The sequence below is a fragment of the Sinohyriopsis cumingii genome, chromosome 7 (genome assembly GCF_028554795.1).
Source record: "Sinohyriopsis cumingii isolate HCF-2022 chromosome 7, ASM2855479v2, whole genome shotgun sequence".
In the NCBI taxonomy this organism is placed as follows: domain Eukaryota; kingdom Metazoa; phylum Mollusca; class Bivalvia; order Unionida; family Unionidae; genus Sinohyriopsis; species Sinohyriopsis cumingii.
The window spans coordinates 108,445,186-108,468,608 of record NC_142967.1 but is presented as its reverse complement, the minus strand read 5'-3'; the positions used below and the strand labels follow the sequence as shown (position 1 = coordinate 108,468,608).

Here is a 23,423-nt window from a genome sequence, read left to right as displayed (position 1 = left end):
TTAACTTTACATTGTCAGAATTGTTCAATATTACCTGATACTAAACTTGCTTGACAATATACATATAGCATTCACGTGCATAAGGGAACTACTTTCTATTGTAAGCAAACAATGGATGCAGACGCCAGCGCTTTTGATTTTGTACACAAATCATGTACACTCGTGTAAGAGGCTCTTTACGTTGTGGTTGTTTAAATTTGTTTCTGAATGAACTAAAACAGATGTTTCATGGAGCCACATACCAGCAGGTTTGGCACATTCCGCATTGATACAATGTTTCGGATTTAGGCTACCTACATTATATAACAGACGCAAGATAAGGTCCTTACAAATAACATAAAAGTGACAAGTCTTATACTCTCTTCTTTAGCTGGTAATAAGAATGGCAAACAAAAATATACTTAAGTTTTACATCCTAAATTTCCTCAAAATGTATTTTCTTAATTCTGCAAATCCGAATTACATGAGCCATGTCATAGGTTTTCAATCTGGATTACACATTTCGAAATTGTACTGTAATTTTGATGATAAGTGCAACTGCATCCTCCTTACTGCACTCAAAATGAAATAAGCATTAAATTCCATAGCATCTTTTTGATAATTGCAATTGAAAGACTTCATATTTTTCCCACATTATGATTTCAAACATTCAATGACAGAAACAGAAACACATTTGCAGATGTCAACACACTTCTCCCTAGCTTATTACCGTAAATCTCATGTATTTCATGTGGAATTGTCACATACAAATCCAGTCAATAATCACAAAATTTCCTAAAATCGAGGAAAATAACAAAATCTATTCATTCCAGATCAAAAGGAAAAGTTGTTGCAATGCACATTCATTCACAATATATATCCAAATTTCAATTTTAACTTGACACACCATTTTCTTTCGAAAGTTATGTCGAGCGCAGGACTAAGTTCAGATTTATCTGGGCGGAGTTATGTGCGCAGTAATAATGTTGATTTGTGTAATGATGAATATGCACTTGTGTATTTAGTTTGGAATGTGGCATACATTCATTTACATTGTTTCTTGTAGTGTATTGTTTTTATATAATTAAACCTTAGGTAGAATAAAAAAAATGAGCATATAATTAAAAGGTTACTGCCTTTGTATGGGTAAATATAAACTCGTTTTGTCGGAAGGATATACTGCACTCCCAAGGTCGTACAGTATTCCATCCCAAAACTCGTTCATATTTTCCCATACAAATGCAGTAACCTATAAATATCTAAAGAATACCCTGAATAATGCCACTTAATTGTAATTTAATAAAGTATTAATAATAGCTTTCACCAAACTTTGCACGTGGCTATATCTTAACACTGTCTCAAATATGTTTAGTGATTTTCTGTCCTTAATATCAGGCTTAAGGTCAAAGGTCATGACAGGCTTATTTTGTATTGCACTTGTATAAGGTTATATCAGATATGTAAGAACAAATTTTTGTAGCCATACCAATATGTGGTATGTTGAAGTTCCTCAAGAAATGTACTTATCATGGATTCCTTGAAAAGCCTTTTGGCCCAGAGAGCATCACTCCCATCGAGGACCTTTTGTTGGCATATGCTGCTGAAGTTTAGATGTATATGAAATCCATGTATGTTTATGAAAATAGATTTTAAGGGTAGGAATATTTTTTGTTAATTTATCGCAAATGAGATGTACAGATATTAATGCACAAAATTGGTCTGCAGAGGTTAACAGTTTGGACAGGATTAAAAGTTTTATGAGGTATGAAAACATCATTCATATTCTAGGCAATGAACAGTTGATTGTCATGTGCTTCGACTACATAATATATTCTAGGCAATGGACAGTTGATTGCCATTTGCTTTGACTACATGATACATTCTGGGCAATAGACAGTTGGTTGTCATTTTCCTTGACTATATGATATATTCTAGGCAATGGACAGTTGATTGCCATTTGCCTTGACTACATAATATATTCTAGGCAATGAACAGTTGATTGTCAGGTGCCTCGACTACATAATATATTCTAGGCAATGGACAGTTGATTGCCATTTGCTTTGACTACATGATACATTCTGGGCAATGGACAGTTGATTGTCATTTTCCTTGACTACATGATATATTCTAGGCAATGGACAGTTGATTGTCATGTGCCTTGACTACATAATATATTCTAGGCAATGAACAGTTGATTGCCATGTGCTTTGACTGCATAATATATTCAAAGCAATTAGCAGTTGATTGCTATGTGCCTTGACTACACACTATATTCTAGGCAATTAGCAGTTGATTGCCATGTGCCTTGACTACATAATATATTCTAGGCAATGGACAGTTGATTGCCATGTGCTTTGACAACATAATATATTCTAAGCAATTAGAAGTTGATTGCTATGTGCCTTGACTACATTCTAGGCAATGGACAGTTGATGTGCCTTGACTACATAATATATTCTAGGCAATGGACAGTTGATTACTTTGTGCCTTGACTACATAATATATTCTAGACAAAGGACAGTTGACTGCCATGTGCCTTGACTATATACTAGGCAATGGACAGTTGATTTCTTTGTGCCTTGACTGGCAATTATATTCACAGTAGAAGGGCAGAGGAGAATAAAGGATGTAATTACAGTCTTCAGCTTCTATTTAATATGTGATAAATCAATAATTAATTAACTTGTCTGCATAATATTTTGCCAAAACCCATCTTTTATAAATAGCTTGTAACTGAAATAGTGTGAATGATGTTGAACTAAATTTTGACTAGAATTGATCACAAAAATTGTAATTGATTTATTAAAAGTGATTAATGCTCAACCAAATTGGTAAATAGAAACAGCACAAGCGCTGGATGCTCATTTTTGTTTTACTATTACAGGACTACAACTGGTGGTGGAGATCTTTCCTGACCAGTGGATCTACTGCAGTGTATTTGTACATTTACTGCATCCATTACTACGTATCCAAACTGGAACTTGAGGGAGGAGCCAGCACTTTCCTGTACTTTGGATACATGTTGATTGTAGCCTTCTTGTTTTTCTTAGTCACAGGTAGGCCTTGAGCAGATTTATTTTGTGATAAGCACCAAATTACAGAGAGAATAGACTTGGATTTGCTACTTCATTTAGACCAGGAATTTGTTCTTAGCTGTGTTTGTTTATTTTTAACGATTTCTGGTTTTGGTTTAGAACAATATTACAAACCATAATTTGCAGTAAGACAGTCCAGCCCATAACAGTTAGGATTTAGGGTTGCAACAAATGAAACTATATGGACTGACATATATTTCCCATAAGCAGGTAAAATTTTTCTCCTATTGATCCTTTGCACTGAAAATTTCAAAACGTCAGCATTATCATTATATCCACTTGTGCCTAGTATGTCACACAGGACAGAAATCAACATATGGCATCTTCTGTCCTGTCACACAGAGCAGAAATCAACATATGGCGTCTTCTGTCCTGTCACACAGAGCGGAAATCAACACATGGCATCTTCTGTCCTGTCACACAGAGCAGAAATCAACATATAGCGTCTTCTGTCCTGTCACACAGAGCGGAAATCAACACATAGCATTTTATGTCCTGTCACACTGAGCAGAAATCATCACATGGCATCTTCTGTCCTGTCACATGGAGCAGAAATCAACACATGGCATCTTCTGTCCTGTACATGGAGCAGAAATCAACATATGACATCTTCTGTCCTGTCACATGAAGCAGAAATCAACACATGGCATCTTCCGTCCTGTCACATAGAGCAGAAATCAACATATGGCATCTTCTGTCCTGTTACAGAGAGCAGAAATCAACACAGCATCTTATGTCCTGTCACATAGAGCAGAAATCAACATATGGCATCTTTTGTCCTGTTACAGAGAGCAGAAATCAACACAGCATCTTCTGTCCTGTCACATAGAGCAGAAATCAGCACATGGCATCTTCTGTCCTGGACCATGGCTGTGATCTCTAGTGTATCAAATCTAACAGTTTTTCCCTTTCTTTTCAGGAAACTTTTTTTTTGTCCTATGCTTCTCCTAACAGGTGGGTTCAATTTAAGTGCTGTTTTCAGCAATCTTTCTGGTGCCATTCACAACATATGGTCCAGTTACAGCTGTCTCCTCTTTCTGATGTCTATCAAAAAAAATTCCTGTTGGCATTCTTTTCTTATTTTGTGCTCTTTTCTAGATGTTCCTGTTATCTTTTAGCCATATCAGATGCTCCTCTTATCTTTCTGAGGCATTTGCTCTCAAAATAGTTAACGGTTATTTTCTATTATTTGCATGCATCTCCAGCTTTCCAATCCATACGTCAGTACTGAGATAATATTTGAGTTAGCTTCATGTTCCATGACAGACTCCAAATGTGTTGAAGGAAGCCATTACTCTGGCAATCCTGGTTCATTTCTCTGTCATAAGACCCCCATCTCTTGTGATCTTGCACCCTAGGTAGGTGAACTTGTTGATCTCTTCTTCTGAATTGTCCATCATGTTGCTGATTGAGTCAGACTTATATGTTTCAAGTACCTATATCTTTGTTGCACCCATCTTTAACCAGATTTGCTCAGCCCAGTATTTCAGTTTGCCTGTTTTAGTTTGCAACTCGTCATTATTATGCAGTACTTAATTGTGCTAAATTGTCTGCAATACAAGGTCCTTATGTAACCTTGTTGTCCACGATAGTCCAGCTGGTATTACTGATGTTTAGTGGGGGGACAACTTGCTGGTTTTTATCTTATTGCTTTAGTCTTAGCTCATTAACAGCTATCCGAGAATTTTAAGTTCTTTTTCTGCACATGTTGCTTCAATTTTAATTGCTTTTAAATATTAGACAGTTTGTATTCCTACAGGTAAACATAATGAATATTTTTTAGTATGTATGTTTGTATATACATGTGCTTGCTTTATATCAACAACATTGCTGAACATATACAACTCTGAATTGGAAGTAGTAAATAATAGCTTGATATATCACTTATTTCATTATTTGGAGCATTGCTTGGTATGCAGAAATTTTGGAGTCTTGGTGATGAAATATGCCCAATTTTAAGAATAATATCTATAATTTGCAAGATATATTTTCTCAATGAATAACAACATGCAGTTAAATATCGATCAGATGAAAATTTTGGGAAAAGCTTACAGGTTGCAACACTAAGAAATCCAATAAAAATGAAAGGAGTCTCATCAACTGAGGTTAATATTTTAATTTTATTGTCTAATTCAGTTTCAATGAAATCCTAAACATGACATGCCCACAACTTTTCAAATATGGAAAGAGTCATCTGTCTTGTTGATACAGCATATGCATGCAGAATATAATTAATGCTTAATCATCGGCTGAGTTGAAATCTATTGATGACTGTTGAGAACTTTATTGACCTTTGACATTGACATAACATCATAGTAACATCTGCAGTATCTATGTGTAGGGTCAGACTAATTTCTTGTGAAAATCACACACCAAAACTGTATTTGTAGTGATGCATTTGAAAAAAAGCTCTAAACAATGCATAAACTTTTCTATCCATTTCTTTTCTGTTTCCTTTGATATGGATATAATGTTTGCAACTGCCAGGATTCAGCTTCTTTTTGAGCACCAAAATTTTAGGTTTTTGCTCAATACATATACATGTAATGTCAATACAGAATTGTATAGTGACATCTAAAATTGCTATCTTGGAGAATTAACCAGTGCAAACATTTTTTTGTTCTATTTATGGGAAAATTTTATGAGAAATTATCAAGAGGGGCTACCCTGGGAATTTGTCATCACTTTTCCTCCCACATTAGTTGGAGACTTTTATTATTGAAGCTTTGTAGGGTAAATATGTGATTTGTGTGGATGCATATTAAGGTTTTTATTATGTCCTTTTGTCCATTTTGGTGAGAACTGAAAAATACTCAAATTGGGTATTGAACTTTGTAGGCTTGATATGTGGTTTCTTAGCTGAACTGCTAATAGATGAGAAGCATTATTGGATGGTTCTTCATTCATCATCCATCCATCTGTCATATGTTGGTCACTAAACTACTTGGATGGCGACCACTCCAGTGACTTAGTGCTTAGTGCATCCACCTCAGATGTGGGAAGTCATTGGTTTGAACCCTGACTAAGTCGTACCAAAGACTTATTAAAACGGTACTAACAGCTTCCTCGCTTGGCGTTCAGCATTAAGAGTTTAGTGTTAGTACTGGCCAGCCTGGTGTCAGGATAACGTGACAAGGTGAGACATCATGCTACATGTCTGCAGCATAATGACCAAGTGCTAAACATCAATATAAACTGCCACACTGCAGATATTGTAGCAATATGACTGTTAAAGCTACATTAAAAATCCAATTCACTCACACACAGTACTTGGATGATTGCCATGAAACTTTTCACACATGTTCAACCCATGTTCTAGTTGGTCCCAAATAAAACTGGTGCTGCTCAGACCATATGGCCACCACATCTTGAAAATTATGCTATTGCGACTCCATCTGAATGAATGCTCGTATCAACATGGGTTTTTTACTGAAAGACTTCCTCTATTACCAATTTGCTTTGGATAAAAATGGTATCAGTCTTACATCTAATATGGCCACCATTACAGCCATCTGGAAAATATTGATTAATGTTACTTCCTCACTGGAAAGTCATATTGACATGGGCTTTCACTCAAAAATAGTTTATGATGCCTAGTCTGTTCTGAATGAAAATGGGATTTATTTAATGTCCAATATGGCTCCCACAGTGGCCATTTTTAAAGCTTGTTATTGCTACTCCACCTGAATGGATGGTAATATCATGATATAGTTTTCACTAAAAGACTTCTTATGATGTCTAGTTTGTGCTAAAAGAAAATGGTTCCAATTTTACATCCATTATGACTGCAATGGCTGCCATCCTGAAAATCATGTTATTGCTTCTCCTCCTGAACAGAAAGTCATATTTTCATTTGGTTTTCAACCAACGACTTACTCTGATGTGGTACAGATTTGATTTCTTATATTGCTGCTGCAGTGGCCACCTTGAAGATCTTGCTACTACTCATGAATGAATATTAAGATTAACAAGGGGTTTTCACTGAAAGACTTCTCATATATGTCATACTGACATGGAGTTTTTACCAGAGGACTTGTCATGTCTGGTTGTTCATAAATGAAAATGGTGCCAGACTGACCTTCAGTATGGTCACCGCAATGATCATCTGGAAAACCATATTGTGGCTATTTTTTCTTTAAATACATTACCCAATCATAATACCTTAGGAGAACTACAACCTTGCAGATCTGGCCCTCTCAGATAGAACCTTTAGCTAAAAAGAGCTAAAGGTTATCTGCCCATCTAGGTAGCAGTCAGGCAGAGTGATCTCCCCTGGACGTAGGGATTAGTGGCAAAATGCATGAATATATCAGTTACTACTTCTGTCTGAGCAGAGAAGCATGCTTTCAACATAAAAGACATTGCAAAATCCAGAATCAATATGTTGTTGTTGTTTGGGTTTAATGCCATTTTTCAGCACACTATAGGCTATCTATGGCAGTCAGTATTAATGGTGGAGGAAGAACCACCAACCCACGAGAAGCTATTGGCAAGCTTTCTCACATACTCACGTTGGCTGAATCCTAGACTCGAACCCAAACAGATTGAGGTTTACATGGATTGCATAATCCATCCATACTTTCAACTGGTCTTTCTTTCTAGGGCGACAAAGTTCTGCCTTTATAATTTTAATCACACTTTGTGGTCTTTACAATTTAGTTGTACTTAGGTACTTGTATGGGTAGCCTATGTGACTTCACAAATATGTTCAGGCGGTACTTTTAATTATGTTAATGAGCAAGTCTCTGAGACCTAAGAAAACTCTTAGTATATGTATAATTCCACAACTGGCTACATACAAGTGAGTTCCTCTGCTAATACATTTAGTGTCTGGATGCCAAGCTTCATTGCATTTATGTGTCTGTGTCATCCATGAACCTCTCACTGGTAGTATGGTGAATTAAATTCATCAGCTATTTTCCAAGTAACACTATAAGGCATGGATCTGCGCCATCTATGTTCAAGAGACTGGTGCAGAGCCTAGACAGTTTCATATGTTCTGGTCTATTTGTCTTACAGATTAGACCATGGGCAAACCACAGAAATTGATGGACTAAGGACTATGACACTGTAAGCCTGCATGCTGACATGTTTTCAGTTGGGTAATTTTTGGCATTATAAGGGAGATAAATCAAGCACAGGCTCTCCAGTTACAAAGCACAGGAAATATACATGATTAGAAAGAGCCCTGGCACCAGTGTCACCACCACAGGACTCCTCATTGCTGGTGATACATTTAGGCCTTGTCTCTTCAGGGTGCCACTCAAGAGTTCTTGATGATAAACAGTGAGCAAACATATCCTTTTGCTCTACACAGACTGGTCACATGGATCTAACATCCTATAATCAATCCCAACATTATGACACAGACAGTGTCCTCCTTACTAACATGGTCTATTTCTGTTTTGACCAGCCTATGCCTACTACAAAAGATATTCAGGGACAAGACCTCAGCACAGTAACTTCCCAGAAATTAATATGTTGTCCAGTCTGCCAAACCCAGTGTATACAGGCAATTGTGGAGACCAGTCATACCCACATATGGCCTCGTTGCACTCTCCATTTCAGTCATACCACATATGGTCTCATTGCACTCTCCATTTATGATACTGAGCCTAGTACCTGCCACTTCTCAATTCTCTCAGCTCTTGGTACAATAGAAGGGACTCTTTAATCATTGACCGATTGGAAATCACCATCTCCAGGGTACTACAAGAGTTTTGTCAGCAGCAGACATGGACACTCTTTGCCAGCTCCTTCAATCAAGCACAGCCTTTTCTCATGCAAGCAATGATGGTGATGTTTTCTCTCAGGTTCCTTCTTCACTCCTTGATTTTACTATGTTGCAAATATTCTCAGCCTTCCGAGCTTTCATTAAGTTCTTCTGCCTTTTGCCTCTGGATTTTTGGCCACCTCCTCCTACTTTAACAGTCACCTTGATCAGAGTTCCAGCATCTGTTTATCTTATCACAAAAAAGGAGAATCCAATTCAAACTACTTATGCATTCTGGCAGATTCAAAGACATTTTGAACTGTTTGACATCACACAAAATGCCTTCCAGGAGGTTTTCATTGGCAGTTCTACTATTCCTTTCATTTGGAAATCCCAACAGCTGACTGACATCACAGCTTTAGGGATGACAAAACCATACTGTTTTTGTATATATCGAACATCTTTCAGTGACGCTTACCAATTGGTTACATTGTAGAAAGCCATGGGCTCTATGTTGAGCTTAGTATCGGTGGCTGGCTGTCTAACATCACCTCTTGCTCTGAGTTCCATGGTACATGCTCAGTGCCATCACAGCAGTTGCAGATTTGCAGATTTACAGTTGGCAGATTTACAGTTGGCATTACAAGATGCACTGCTTTCCTTAAGGATCATCATTAGGCCAAGCTACAACCACAACTGTTATCCCCATATCTACTTTTCAATGGCCAGATTGGCAAAGTACACAAAAAAGCCACTTAGGAGACCAATTTTCCCACCCCATCAACTGCAACATCAATACAGGAATGTTTCGGGAAACCAACAAAGGAACAAAGGGACACAACTCAAGCACAAACTTCTTACCAGTTGTCCTGTCATAGTTTCTCATGTTGAAAACCACAGTTCTTGCAAACCAAAGTGGAAAAAAGACAGAGAAGTGGCAATGGCTTAAACAAAATTTTCTGTTCATCTTTCAATAAAATGACATCATCTCCACACCACTCTTCCCACATATTTCTGTAGGAGGAAGGCTTCAGTTCTTTGCTGCCAAATGGGACAATATTCGCCATGACAATCTTTGGACCCAACAAGTGGTTTCCGAGGGACTCGCTTTCAAAACAACTGTACATAGTCCCATCAGCTTCCAACATTTCAACATTCAAAGTCACCACCTTGCAGCAATAAAAAGATGACCTTCTTCAGAAAAGGGCAGCAGAAATCATTTGAAATAATTTATTTACTGGGATTTTATTCAAGACTTTTCTTGACCCCAAAGGCAAATGGCACTCACATTGACTTAAGTGCTCTAAATCATTTCATTAATTTTCCTTGATTCTCAGTGGAAACACAACGGCGCATTTTGAATGCCTCATAACAGGGAAACTTTGCAATCAGCATGGACTTAACAGATGTATATCTTTATGTCCCTATTCACAAGGCTTCCAGGAAGTTCCTGTGATTTGCCTACAATGACATCACTTATAAATTCCAAGTGCTCCCATTTGGACTCAACATCAGTTGCTAGAACACAATGTAATAACCCTTGTTACACTTCTTACAGTCTGGGTTTATTCATCAACAAGGACAAATCCGACCTATTACCAGCTCAACAATTTGTTTATCTATGTATGAAATTTAACACACATGTAAACAGAGTACATCTCCCTCTGGAACGGGCATTGAAAATCAGGACCATGGTGGACACCCCCAGCATAGGTTCAGGATGGGTCATGTGACCCCCTTCCCCCCCTCCCGAAATCATACCGCAAAAAAATTTCCTTTGTTTACACTTGGAACTACACAACTAACTCTCCCAGCCATGACTGACTGACACCCCCACCTCACCACATGGGAATTCATTCGCTTTCTAGGCTTGCTCAGCATGACAGTGGAGCTCATCCTAGGTCGTCTTGATATGCACCCATTACAACTGATTCCATATCCTGATGAGATGCCAAAAGTTTGCCCACTGGCCCTGCCTTTTCCCATTTGCACAAATATGAGGTACAGAGCTGGGGGGCACATCTGCTACTGTATTTATGGGAAGCCAGTAGAGTGTGGTCACCCCAGGTCTGGCATCTATATATCAATATCCTCAAGATGAAGGTCATTTTGGAAGCCTTTCTTTGGTGGCAGGAATTTTTCAACTGATAAAAGAGTCCTCCTTCTATCCGACAACTCTATGGTGGTGACTTATTTCAAACAGCAAGACGGAACCAAGTCCCCAGTTCTTTGCATACTGGTGTGGAACTTTCTAAAGTGGTATTGTCAACAACAAATCCACGTCCAAGTTTGTCATATTCCTGGATGTCTAATCATGATAGTATTATTTTGTCCCCAGACAATCAGCTTATACAGATGGAATGGTCTCCCTTGGTTTTCGCTCAGGTATGCATTGAGTGACCTGTTTGCAACAAGGTGGAATACTAAACTCCCAACCTTTGTCATACCAGTCCCAGATTTCAAAGCTTGGGCAGTCCATGCACCATCCATAGATTGGAACAGCCTGGACACATAACACCTACCCTCCAACACCTCTGATTCCAAAGGTGATACAAAAGCAAGAGAAATAAGAGTGTTGCCTCCTCCACACTGCATTATTTGATGGGGGGGGGGAGTTGCAGATCAATGACAACATCAAACTCACAACAGATATTCTGTTGAAAATAGAGAATTTTCCTCATCTGCTCAAACAAACAACCATGACTGCAGTTGTTTCACACCTAATCCTGACCTACTGAACTGGCTTGTCTGGATCATATTAAACAACCCCTCAGAAATAAACAGTACTCTCAACCAGGCATTGAGACCGCTCTGGTGGCCTAGTGGTTAGAGTGTCCACCTCGGATGCTGGAGGTCGTGGGTTCGATCCCCGGCCGAGTCTTACCAAAGACTTACAAAAATGGTACTAACAGCTGCCTCGCTTGGCGCTCAGCATTAAGAGGTTAGTGTTAGGACTGGTCGGCCTGGTGTCAGGATAATGTGACTGGGTGGGACATCATGCTACATGTCTGCGGCATGATGCCCCAGTGCTATACATCACTATAAACTGCCACATTGCAGACATCGTAGCGATATGACTGAAAAATTGTTAAAGCTACGTTAAAAATCCAAATCACAACAACAACAACACAACCAGGCATTGAGAGATTTGCTCAGGCAAGAAGGTGCTCCACTCTGAAAGAGTACAAAGGCAAATGAAAAGTTTTACACAGTGTTGAACACAACAACACATAATACCACTACAGCCATCTATACCTGAAAAAGCTAACTTCCTCCGTGGCTCTTGGACAAGAAAAAATATATACTTATATTTATCTCTCAAACAGGGACAGGATGATATACCCACACATACCTGTATGTCTGGGATTAAGTGGGTTATTTGCTTTGCATGGCTTTGCATGTCAAAAATTAACTCCAACTCAGATGAATTTGTTACACAAGGTTAAAGCATTTGCCAGAAGCATTGTGTTTGACTCTCTAACTGATAATCCATGCCATGGGATGGAGATCTGAGTCCACATTCTCCAGTTTTTACCTCAGTGATCTTTCATCCCAAAGGACTCAACTTTATCTGGTGGGACCCATAGCTATGGTGCAACAGGTCACCTGTTCAGGTCATTTGAGAGTTTTATAAGATGTGGCTTCATGACTCATGAAGGGGTTGCAGGAGGAAACATATTTCCTTTTGGAAACTGCTCCCTGACAGATGGAGTTTTCTCCAGTCGAGTCACCTGGAAACTCTCTCACGTACCTTAAGGGACTGGAGATGTTATCTCCAGGGTAAGGGCATGTACCTCCCTCCATCTCTTACCTACCTTGCTAAGGTAGTAGGATTGGGTAACATATTTAAAGAAACTAATTTTTTCTAGTAAAATATGTTTCTTCACAAATACTTACCCAACCATAATGCACATGAACCCTCCCATCCTCCCTGCAGTTTCAATCATATAGAGAGCATGCCTTATGCTCCAATAGTAAGTGAGATATTCATGGGTTTATTGCCGTGCCCAATATCAAAGGGAGATCACTCTGCCTGACTGCCACCTAGGTGAGCAGATCACTTCAGGCTCTTTTTAGCTACAATTATCTCAGAGGGCTGGATTTGCAAGGTGGTAGTAGTAGTTATCATAAGGTATTATGATTGGATAAGTATTTAGAAAGAAACATATTTTACTAAAAAAATTAGTTTCTCCATGATGGCTGGTCACATTAACACTGCGCTTTCACCAGAAGACATCTTATGATTTGTTATTTGTTCTACTTGGAAATGGAGCAAATCAGCTGGCATCCTGTTCAGTTGCCATGGTAGTCATATCAGCACAGGGTTGACACAAAAAGAAATTAATGAGCAAGGATATTATCATTGTCCTTATGTTTGTCCATATATCATCCATCTGTCCATCTTGTATCTGTACATCAAAGTTTGTCATCGCTTCTTCTCCCAGACCATGCACAGGAACACCATAGCCATGATACAGTAAGCAGTAACACCATAGCCATGATACAGTAAGCAGGAACACCATAGCCATGATACAGTAAGCAGTAACTCCACAGCTGTGATGCAGTAAACACTTACACCATAGCCATGATACAGTAAGCAGTAACACCATAGCCATGATACAGTAAGCAGTAACACCACAGCTATGATGCAGTAAACACTTACACCATAGCTATGATACAGTAAATAGTATCACCACAGCTATGATGCAGTAAACACTTACACCATAGCTATGATACAGTAAATAGTATCACCATAGCTATGATGCAGTAAACGCTAACACCATAGCTATGATACAGTAAATAGTAACACCATGGCTATGATACAGTAAACAGTAACACCATAGCTATGATGCAGTAAACACTAACACCAACGCTGTGATGCAGTAACCACTAACACCATAGCTGTGATGCAGTAAATAGTAACACCATAGCTGTGATGCAGTAAATAGTAACACCATAGCTTTGACTGATGCAGTATACAGTAGCAGAGTTGAGTGAGCTGAGTGTTGAAAATGTGTATACACCACAGTGTACTAAATGTGTATACACCATAGTGTTATAAATGTGTATACACCACAGTGTAATAAATGTGTATACACCACAGTGTACTAAATGTGTATACACCAGTGTACTAAATATGTATACACCACAGTGTGCTAAATGTGTATACACCATAATGTACTAAATGTGTATACGCCATAGTGCTGATTCAGTTATTTTCATGGGTATCAACTTTCGTGATTCTACACAAATTGTATTTTGATTTATACTTAAATTTGTACATTATTGAAGGAGGTCCTATAATTGTTCATTTAGTCATTAAATTGCAAGTGTGCAGCAGCTGAAAATTCTGATGAGTAATACAGTTTTGACCTCACTACTTATTTTTTTTAAATGTAGGTACTATTGACCTTACTACTTAATTTTTATATGTAGGTACTATTGACCTCACTTCTTATTTTTTATATGTAGGTACTATTGACCTCACTGCTTAATTTTTATATGTAGGTACTATTGACCTCACTACTTATTTTTTATATGTAGGTACTATTGACCTCACTTCTTATTTTTTATATGTAGGTACTATTGACCTCACTGCTTAATTTTTTATATGTAGGTACTATTGACCTCACTTCTTATTTTTTATATGTAGGTACTATTGATCTCACTGCTTATTTTTTTATATGTAGGTACTATTTACCTCACTTCTTATTTTTTATATGTAGGTACTATTGATCTCACTGCTTAATTTTTATATGTAGGCACTATTGACCTCACTTCTTATTTTTTATATGTAGGTACTATTGACCTCATTACTTATTTTTTATATGTAGGTACTATTGACCTCACTACTTATTTTTATATGTAGGTACTATTGACCTCACTGCTTAATTTTTATATGTAGGTACTATTGACCTCACTTCTTATTTTTTATATGTAGGTACTATTGACCTCACTGCTTAATTTTTTATATGTAGGTACTATTGACCTCACTTCTTATTTTTTATATGTAGGTACTATTGACCTCACTGCTTAATTTTTTATATGTAGGTACTATTGATCTCACTGCTTATTTTTTTATATGCAGGTACTATTTACCTCACTTCTTATTTTTTATATGTAGGTACTATTGATCTCACTGCTTAATTTTTATATGTAGGTACTATTGACCTCACTTCTTATTTTTTATATGTAGGTACTATTGACCTCACTGCTTAATTTTTTATATGTAGGTACTATTGATCTCACTGCTTATTTTTTTATATGTAGGTACTATTGACCTCACTTCTTAATTTTTTATATGTAGGTACTATTGACCTCACTACTTATCTTTTATATGTAGGTACTATTGACCTCATTACTTATTTTTTTATATGTAGGTACTATTGGATTCTTCTCCTGCTACTTGTTTGTAATCACAATATACAAAGTAGAAAAACAGAGGATGGACAAGGGGCTTCAGGATGACAGGATGGACAAGGGGCTTCAGGATGACAGGATGGACAAGGGACTTCAGGATGACTGCATGCTCTACACTGATGAGAAAGAGTTTATGCTGAAGGTACATAGTGCCATTGAGGTTGATGAAGGCACGATGCACAGTCCTGTCAAGGTGCATTCTTCATGCAGGAAATAGATTTATTATAGTACATTTTGTAATTTCCTTGTACAGGTCATCTGGAATTCATGCATATAATAGCTCACAGTCTGAAGAAAAATCTTACTGAATTTCAGACCATCTTATGATATTTTACGAAGACTTTGATTTCATTTATATTTCCCAGTGATATTTGATCTTGTATCCATAAATATGTTGAAACATACACTGTATATTTCCCAGTGATACATGGTCTTACATTCATAAATATGTTGAGACATGCTATCTCTCTCTCTCTCTCTTGCTCTCTATGTGTGTGTGTATATATATATATATATATATATATATATATCACAATCTTCCAGGATCATATTCGTTAACATTTAAGCTTTGTGTAAATGTTTTTTGTTCAAATATTGGTGAGAGATACATTATAACACCAGGAAGCAGGTGAAATACAAAATATACAGAACATTTTTTTTTATATTTCTATTGAGATGGACACAAATTCAAATCAGAACTAAAGGTTGCTGCCTTGCATTTGTTTGCATATCAAATGCAGTTTGAGAAAACATGCATATAGAATATAATGTATGATGTTTAACTGTGTCTCCCTCGGAGATTGGATGTATGATGTTTAACTGTGTCTCCCTGGGAGATTGGATGTATGATGTTTAACTGTGTCTCCCTGGGAGATTGGATGTTTAACTGTGTCTCCCTGGGAGATTGGATGTATGATGTTTAACTGTGTCTCCCTGGGAGATTGGATGTATGATGTTTAACTGCGTCTCCCTGGGAGATTGGATGTATGATGTTTAACTGTGTCTCCCTGGGAGATTGGATGTATGATGTTTAACTGTGTCTCCCTGGGAGATTGGATGTATGATGTTTAACTGTGTCTCCCTGGGAGATTGGATGTATGATGTTTAACTGTGTCTCCCTGGGAGATTGGATGTTTGATGTTTAACTGTGTCTCCCTGGGAGATTGGATGTTTGATGTTTAACTGTGTCACCCTGGGAGATTGGATGTATGATGTTTAACTCTCTCTCCCTGGGAGATTGGGTGTATGATGTTTAACTGTATACAGATAAACAGGTTATTTTCATATAGAGATGGGTTTTTTTATTTCCCCACATTGATAGCAGAAGAAGGCATGCTCTTTTGCAGCTGTACAGATATCCTGAAGCCATTGTTTGTAGCAAAATAGCACAAAAACCTCTAAACTTTCAGTCATCAAAACTGACACTCTGTATCGCAGTTATAACTAGATGACTTGATTAGATTTCTAAGGAGTTTACAGCACCTTTTATGATGTAACACTTTACTTGTTGCTTTTTGGACTTGGACATATCTTGACTAAAGCCTTGCTTGTGTGTCCAAGCAAATGTCAGTTGAGGTCAAGGAATGAAATTTGATATACATATTTATATGCAAATTATCAAAATAATTTTAAACTCATCACTGCAACTTTTCGATTTATGTTTTTCAGTTTTCAAGTATTTAATGCAGGAGGTCGTGGGTTCGATCCCTGGCTAAGTCATATCAGAGACTTGTTAACAAAAATGGTACTAACCACTGCCTTGATTGAAGCTCAGCATTAAGGGGTTTGTGTTAGGACTGGTCAGCCAGATGTCAGGATAATGTGACTGGGTGGGACTTGATACCACATATCTGTGGCATGATACCCCAGTGCTAGAGATCACTATAAACTGTGACACTGCTGACAGCATAGCAATATGACTAAAAATTTTAGAGTTACTTTAAAAATCTAAATCACACACACACATTTTTTTTTTCTTCAGGCTTTACAGATCTGATTTAATTTTCATACCATCATGGCCATTTTTGCTTTTGAAATTTGTTAATTTTATTATTTATTTTTAAGTATTTTGAGCCTAGGCTTTCTGCAACAAAAATATTGATTATTAGAATTTAGATCTATGAGGCAAGCATTTATTTGTAATTTGCAGAAATGGTTAAGTTGCATAATTCATTTGAATGCATCTAACATTACTGCAGGACACAAGTTTAGTTTCTCTACCTGTCAGGTATTCTTAAGAATGCTCTACACTAGAGTGGCTCAGGAATAGCTGCTAAATGTTCTCCATAAAAATATTTGTTTATTTCATTATTTGTGTTCAAGGAAATAGCTATACTATTGAGCTTTTAATCCCATATATTGATCTCTTTTCAACTTACTGATCATCCATTACCTGCTAGTGATTTCTGCTCTACTGGTCATTGTGGTGAAAATATTAAGTATGATATTAAAGTTTTAGATCACATTTAAAGTAAGATGCAAGCTGTTGTACTTTGCCCAGCAGGTGTCTGTATCCACACATAAAAGTCAACTGCCCTAGCCAATGACTATATATATTGTATAATTATGTGATATGTTACCTTCAGCCAAATGATTGTAGGTTTTATATAAGCAAATGTGAAGTTACACCTATAATTGCTATTCAAGGTAATTATTATTGCATAAATAAACTGTTTGTACTGCTGGCTGTCACTCCAATGTTGCTAAAAGCAAGAACCATTCAAAAATAAAATCTGACAATGATAATAACTTGTCAAGCAGACTTTAGAAGAATGATTTTTAAAGTTAATAATACAAAAACACTAATCTTTGGTTTTTATCAACTCATATTACCACTATTTTGATATCATAGAAAAGAATGTTCCTTTAACTTTATTCTGTCTTTTATGTCCTGTCATAGTAGGTAGGTAGATAGGTTTGGTAGGTGTATTGTAGGTATGTGTATAGTCTTACAGTATGTCAACACAAAACTGGCTATATATTTCCTATTAATAGTTTTTAAAAAAATGAATGTTTAAAATAATCAGAAGTTGAAATGTAAAAAGAAAAGATTGTACACAAATCTTAAAACGGGTCAAGATCACTTTAGTGTGAATTTTATTTTGTCATGATAATTTTTATAATGGCTACTGGAGACATGAAAGAATAGTTGAATTATGTGACTGCCAATCACAATCTGCTTTTGGATCCATGTTTTAAAAGTCTCTTAAAAAGTTGTAAAACTACCTTAAGACAATGTTATTTGCTCTTATAGGACTTAAACCATTTTGTAAGATCCACAGTCAGTGTGCTGGACCCTAGCATGTACAATTTAGCTGCCTTGCCCACCAGTCCATCTCTCTCTCCAAGTGGATTCATAATATTGGGCACTGCATCATCACATCAAAAGTAGGCCACTGTGACTTCTTGCATCAGTTACTTCGAGCTATGCATTTAGGTTTTTCCAATCTTTGATACTTGCATGGTTATGTATTTTGATGTTGTTACTCTGAAATTTCCTGTATACACAAAATTATTATTGAACAATTAAAGTTTTTCCTTTTCTTTTCACAATTTGGTTCCAGCATAGTACATTACTGTAGTATGCTTGTGATCACATGACTGTGAACTGGATAAAGTAGGGCATGACAGTGTAGTTGCTAATTTCACTGTTGATCATTTTTGGCAGGGTTTGCTGCCTTCATTGTCTGAAACTTGTCATTGTGAATTTTAATTTAATAAAATCTATGCTGGAGTTTGCACCAAGATAAGGAAATCCCGGTCAAGAGGTTACATTACTTGTCTCCCCATGAGGCTTGCTTCATGGGGAGACATATAATCTAACCCCATAATTCATAAGGTAGTTTATATTTTAAGACAATGAATACAATTCTTGTTCATTACATAATATTTATTTGGGGTAATTAGTTATTCATTCGGTCAGTATGTAGGCTTTTGTCTACCTCTCAGTGTTGTTGGCTCATATTCACTTCCATCATTCTGACGAAAAGAAAAATCTTGAGAGAATGTTGTTTAGGTCGGATAAGTGCACTTCATGCATAGGACATGTCTCATTGTTTTTTCCAGATATTCTTCTTGTAGTTTTATATGTCCTAACGTTTTGTTTGGCATTCACATTTTCATGCTCTAAAACCAAATTTGTGACAAATTGTTCGTCTTGCTTTTTTCTGTAAATCTGCTCTCTTTGACTGTTTCAGGTTATTTTTTATTTACACTCATGATTTTGTTATTTTCTCAAACAAAAGTTGCTTGGGTTTCAGAGACACATGTATTTCATTTATTTCCCCGTCATTGAGAAGAAAGGAAAGATTTTCTGCCTCATGCTTTGGTGAATTTTCAGAAATTGCTACTTCATGTTTAGCAGAATTTTGGAAACTTTCTTCATCCAGAAAATGTACTGCATACATGGAATGTATACCCAGTGGGTGGTAAACATTTACAATTTTTGCTGTCCTACCATTAGGAGTCAAGATGTTCCCATGCTTGCAGTTCTTTTTCTTTTTGTCTTCCTTTCATCATTGTTTTTTCTTAAATCTTCTTTTTGTAAATTATTTATTTGTCTCCCAAAAACCATTTTGATAAGTTTTACAAAGTGTAGGAATTTGTTTGATGGGAAAACAATTCCATCAAGCCAAGAAAAAGACAACAATAGTTGCATCCCTTGATTAAGTAGTCCCTAGTGGATGGACAAGGACTAAGGAAAAGTAAGGGTAGCAAAACAGGTAGATTTTTCTGTCACAAGGGTGAGAATATACTGAGTGACCAGAAGTAATTCCGGAATGATTAAAATTGTTAATTGGTTATTGTTAAGTTACTAAAGGGCTCAGTCAGCATAGAACTCTAAACATTACTTTGATTCCTTCCACAATTTCTCTGGAGGGTGTGTTCTGCTTAAATGATTAAAGTTGTCGAAACGGATTGGAGTCTATACTATCTATGATCAGAAATAATTTGGACAGGATTGTCTCCCAATATGAAAACACAAAACTCCAAGCAACCAAATATCACATGAAATTAAATGATAGATGGAAATTGGAATTAAGTGGTTGGAATCAAGTTTCCGCGCTTCCAAATAAAAATGATATTAAAATCTTCTACTGTAACAAGAATGACATCACGCATCATGCAGAAACCCCGTCTCATGAAGGTATACTAACTGCAACGACAAATATGAAATCACTTAAATCCTTGTGCACGGAATCTGCATCAAATGTGCATAAAGTACATATGCCAATACACTATTTGCCAGCTTGATAACTGTTTCTGTGTGAAGATCATTTTTTTTAGACCTAGTCAAAATAATGTTCCTTGACTAAAATATTTAAACAAAGTTCTTATGCAAATGGACAAAATCTGCTCACATAATTACTATTTTATTGTTCATAAGAAATGATAATCTTAATCATATAATAATAATAATATCAGATGTGTAAAACTAATTATCTTGAGCAACCAGCAACTACAATTATCAGTCAAAATAAGCATTTGACACTACTGTGGATGATTACATATAAACACCACTGACCTTGATTTAATCGTTTGTAAATATGAATATAAAATACATGCCATTAACTGCCATTGTAATCTGGCATGTCTGGGACGAATGAGGTATTTGTCTTCATCATTAATACTAGCAAATGATATTCCTTTTTCTGTTTTTATTGTCTTATTTACAAGTGGTGATAATGATCACAACATTAAGGTGTTTGCAAATTGGACTTAAAGTTACAAAGGATGTGATGGTACAGTCTCCATGGAGAATCTTTCTGACATTAAAACATTAGACCCAGACAATATCAATCGTGATCAGTTCTGGCAGTCAGTCAGCATTCTGAATCGACTCATGAGTAGGAAACAATTTAAAATTCTTTGTGGACTCATTGGACATGAACTAACATTGCCACATTCTAAAGTAAACAATGAAAAGAATGTTTTCAATTTTGAGGAAGATTCAGGCTGACACCTGAGGAAACTTGAATGCAGTAACTGTACATCATCTCCTAAGGATTGAGATCAAGAATGTTGAGGACTGCCACCAATATAATACAAACAATGATCTCCTAAGAAATGATGTAAATGCTTGATAAAAAGAATATGAATGGCAATAAGTTGCTGTATTAGGACTGACTTCCTGAGATGATGCATATATTTTAATATTTCAACTGTTTTAATCTTTATCCATTTCAATGCTAAAAGTCCAGTCCATGAATATTCTCCTGTTTTGAGGATCAAACTACTCACCAGAGTTTGGAAATTGCCTGTCCTGTCCTGTCCTGTCTTGACCTGACCTGTCCTGTCCTGTCTTGTCCTGTCCTGTCCTGTCCTGTCTTGACCTGCCATGTCCTGTCCTGTCTTGTCCTGACATGTCTCATTTTCACATGTACATGTATATGATGCAGTCATTCCAAAAGTAGGTCACTTGTGTTTCAGATTGCATTGTCTTTGGTCAAAGTTGTTTGCTTGAGACTCGATAGCTACATGTATCTATCTATTAATCATTAAACCCAGTTAGAGAGCACTGTATTTATATAACCTCATTTACCTGCTTCTAGCATTTGCTAAACTTCAGATTTAAATACTCTCAACATGTTTTTAATGTTTTCTAATTTCATGGTGTTTGTTTTTGTAATTATATCATTATATGTTTTTTATCTTATAGGTGGTGTCTAATGTTGTAAAGAACTTAGAGCTTCTAAAGATTAGGAGCTATACAAAGTCTTCATTATTATTATTATTATTACTACTATTTTGTTATAAAATTAAGATATGAAATGCCAAGTTAATACAGTAGTCTTGGTTGACTGTTACCTGTAATCATTGGTGTACTTGCTTCTTTGTAATCTTTTTGTCCTTTTATTTTGTTGCTGTTCGATTATCTTCCTTAATATACTGTCTCATTTTAACTATTTATTTAGATTTTTAAAACATGTTCAGATAATATAAAAAGATGCTATCAACACAAGGAATTTTTCATGTCACTGCTCAAAATTGGGATCTATTTTTAAATTTTCTACCTAAATACAGAAGATATAAGTAGATAAAAGTAATGTTCAGTGTATTGATGCACACAGATGTTTTCTTAATGCATGAAAAACAAATTGGTTATTAATGTTTGTGCAATGATTTATATCAGTTCTTATATATTCTAAGACTTGCAAGAAATGCTTATATAATATTTTATGCAATTGATGCATTTTGTTTTTCTTTTTTCATTCATTAAATACAGTGTGAAATTTATTGTCTTTTTTCCTCCTTTAAATCCACTCACTTTCTTCCCTGATATTTACTTTCTCTTTTAAGGCCCTCCTTGATAAGGTAGGCAATGGACCAACAATAATCATATTATCTATTTGTCTTGATCTGCATTGACACCTTGTCAAGTTACAGCCTATCATTGTCCAATATATGTTGTTAATTTATGCACAGATAAAAAATCTCATCAGAAGAACACTTTGTAGTTGCAGTACACTTTAGATCATGGCAGCTCAAAATGTTAGTACGTGATTGTTCGCTAAAATTGCAAGGTCACTGGGCATGAAATTGCAAAATTATGATTGATATTAATGATAGGTAGGGGGCTCAGCTTCATGTCGAATGGCTCTATATCACTCGTGAGCGACTCAGCCAATGCCGTCCCTATTACAATTTTAAGGGCCACGGGATTTTTTCCAAAACCAGATGATACTTTCCACATACGCACTGATTATAGAGAGGTGAACAATGTGACTAAAACAGATTCATTTCCATGACCAAGAATTGTAAACTTAATGAAAACACTGAGTCACTCTTGCACTAGTTTGCTCAATTAAATTCATTTAAAACATGTTTCAAACTATCATATAATGAATGGTGGACACTTGATGCCATTGCAAATACAGTACAGACATCTACTAAGGAGGACATAGTTGAGGTTTTTGTTTGACCCAGAATCACAATGTAATTGTAAAATTCTTCCCTTGATGGAAGATAAATGGATATAGCTAACACTGATGCAGTTTGCTGCATCCAAATAAAGTAGTTTTACTTATTGCCGAATTACAGTGAAATTGAACTTATTGAAAACAGCACCACTGAATACATGTCTGAAACAGTCATTGGGATCTCGGAACTGGATCTGGTTCACATTCTGAGTTGTCGCACTTGAGTTGATTCCGTCACAATAAGGGTTAAGATAAGATGTATTTAAGGTCGGCATGATTTGAAACATTAACTCAACG

General features: G+C 36.4%; 1 protein-coding gene across 1 annotated transcript in view; it reads left to right on the top strand.

Moving 5' to 3' along the window:
- LOC149795912 (transmembrane 9 superfamily member 2-like) overlaps positions 1 to 22,441 on the top strand; it is a 133,516-nt gene extending 111,075 nt beyond the window's left edge. The window contains exons 17-18 of the mRNA XM_089965825.1: positions 2,864 to 3,035; positions 15,168 to 22,441. Coding sequence (XP_089821951.1) covers positions 2,864 to 3,035; positions 15,168 to 15,424 — 429 coding nt within the window. The 3' untranslated portion in view covers positions 15,425 to 22,441. The remainder of the gene's footprint in view (positions 1 to 2,863; positions 3,036 to 15,167) is intronic.
- Positions 22,442 to 23,423: the final 982 nt, after the last annotated feature.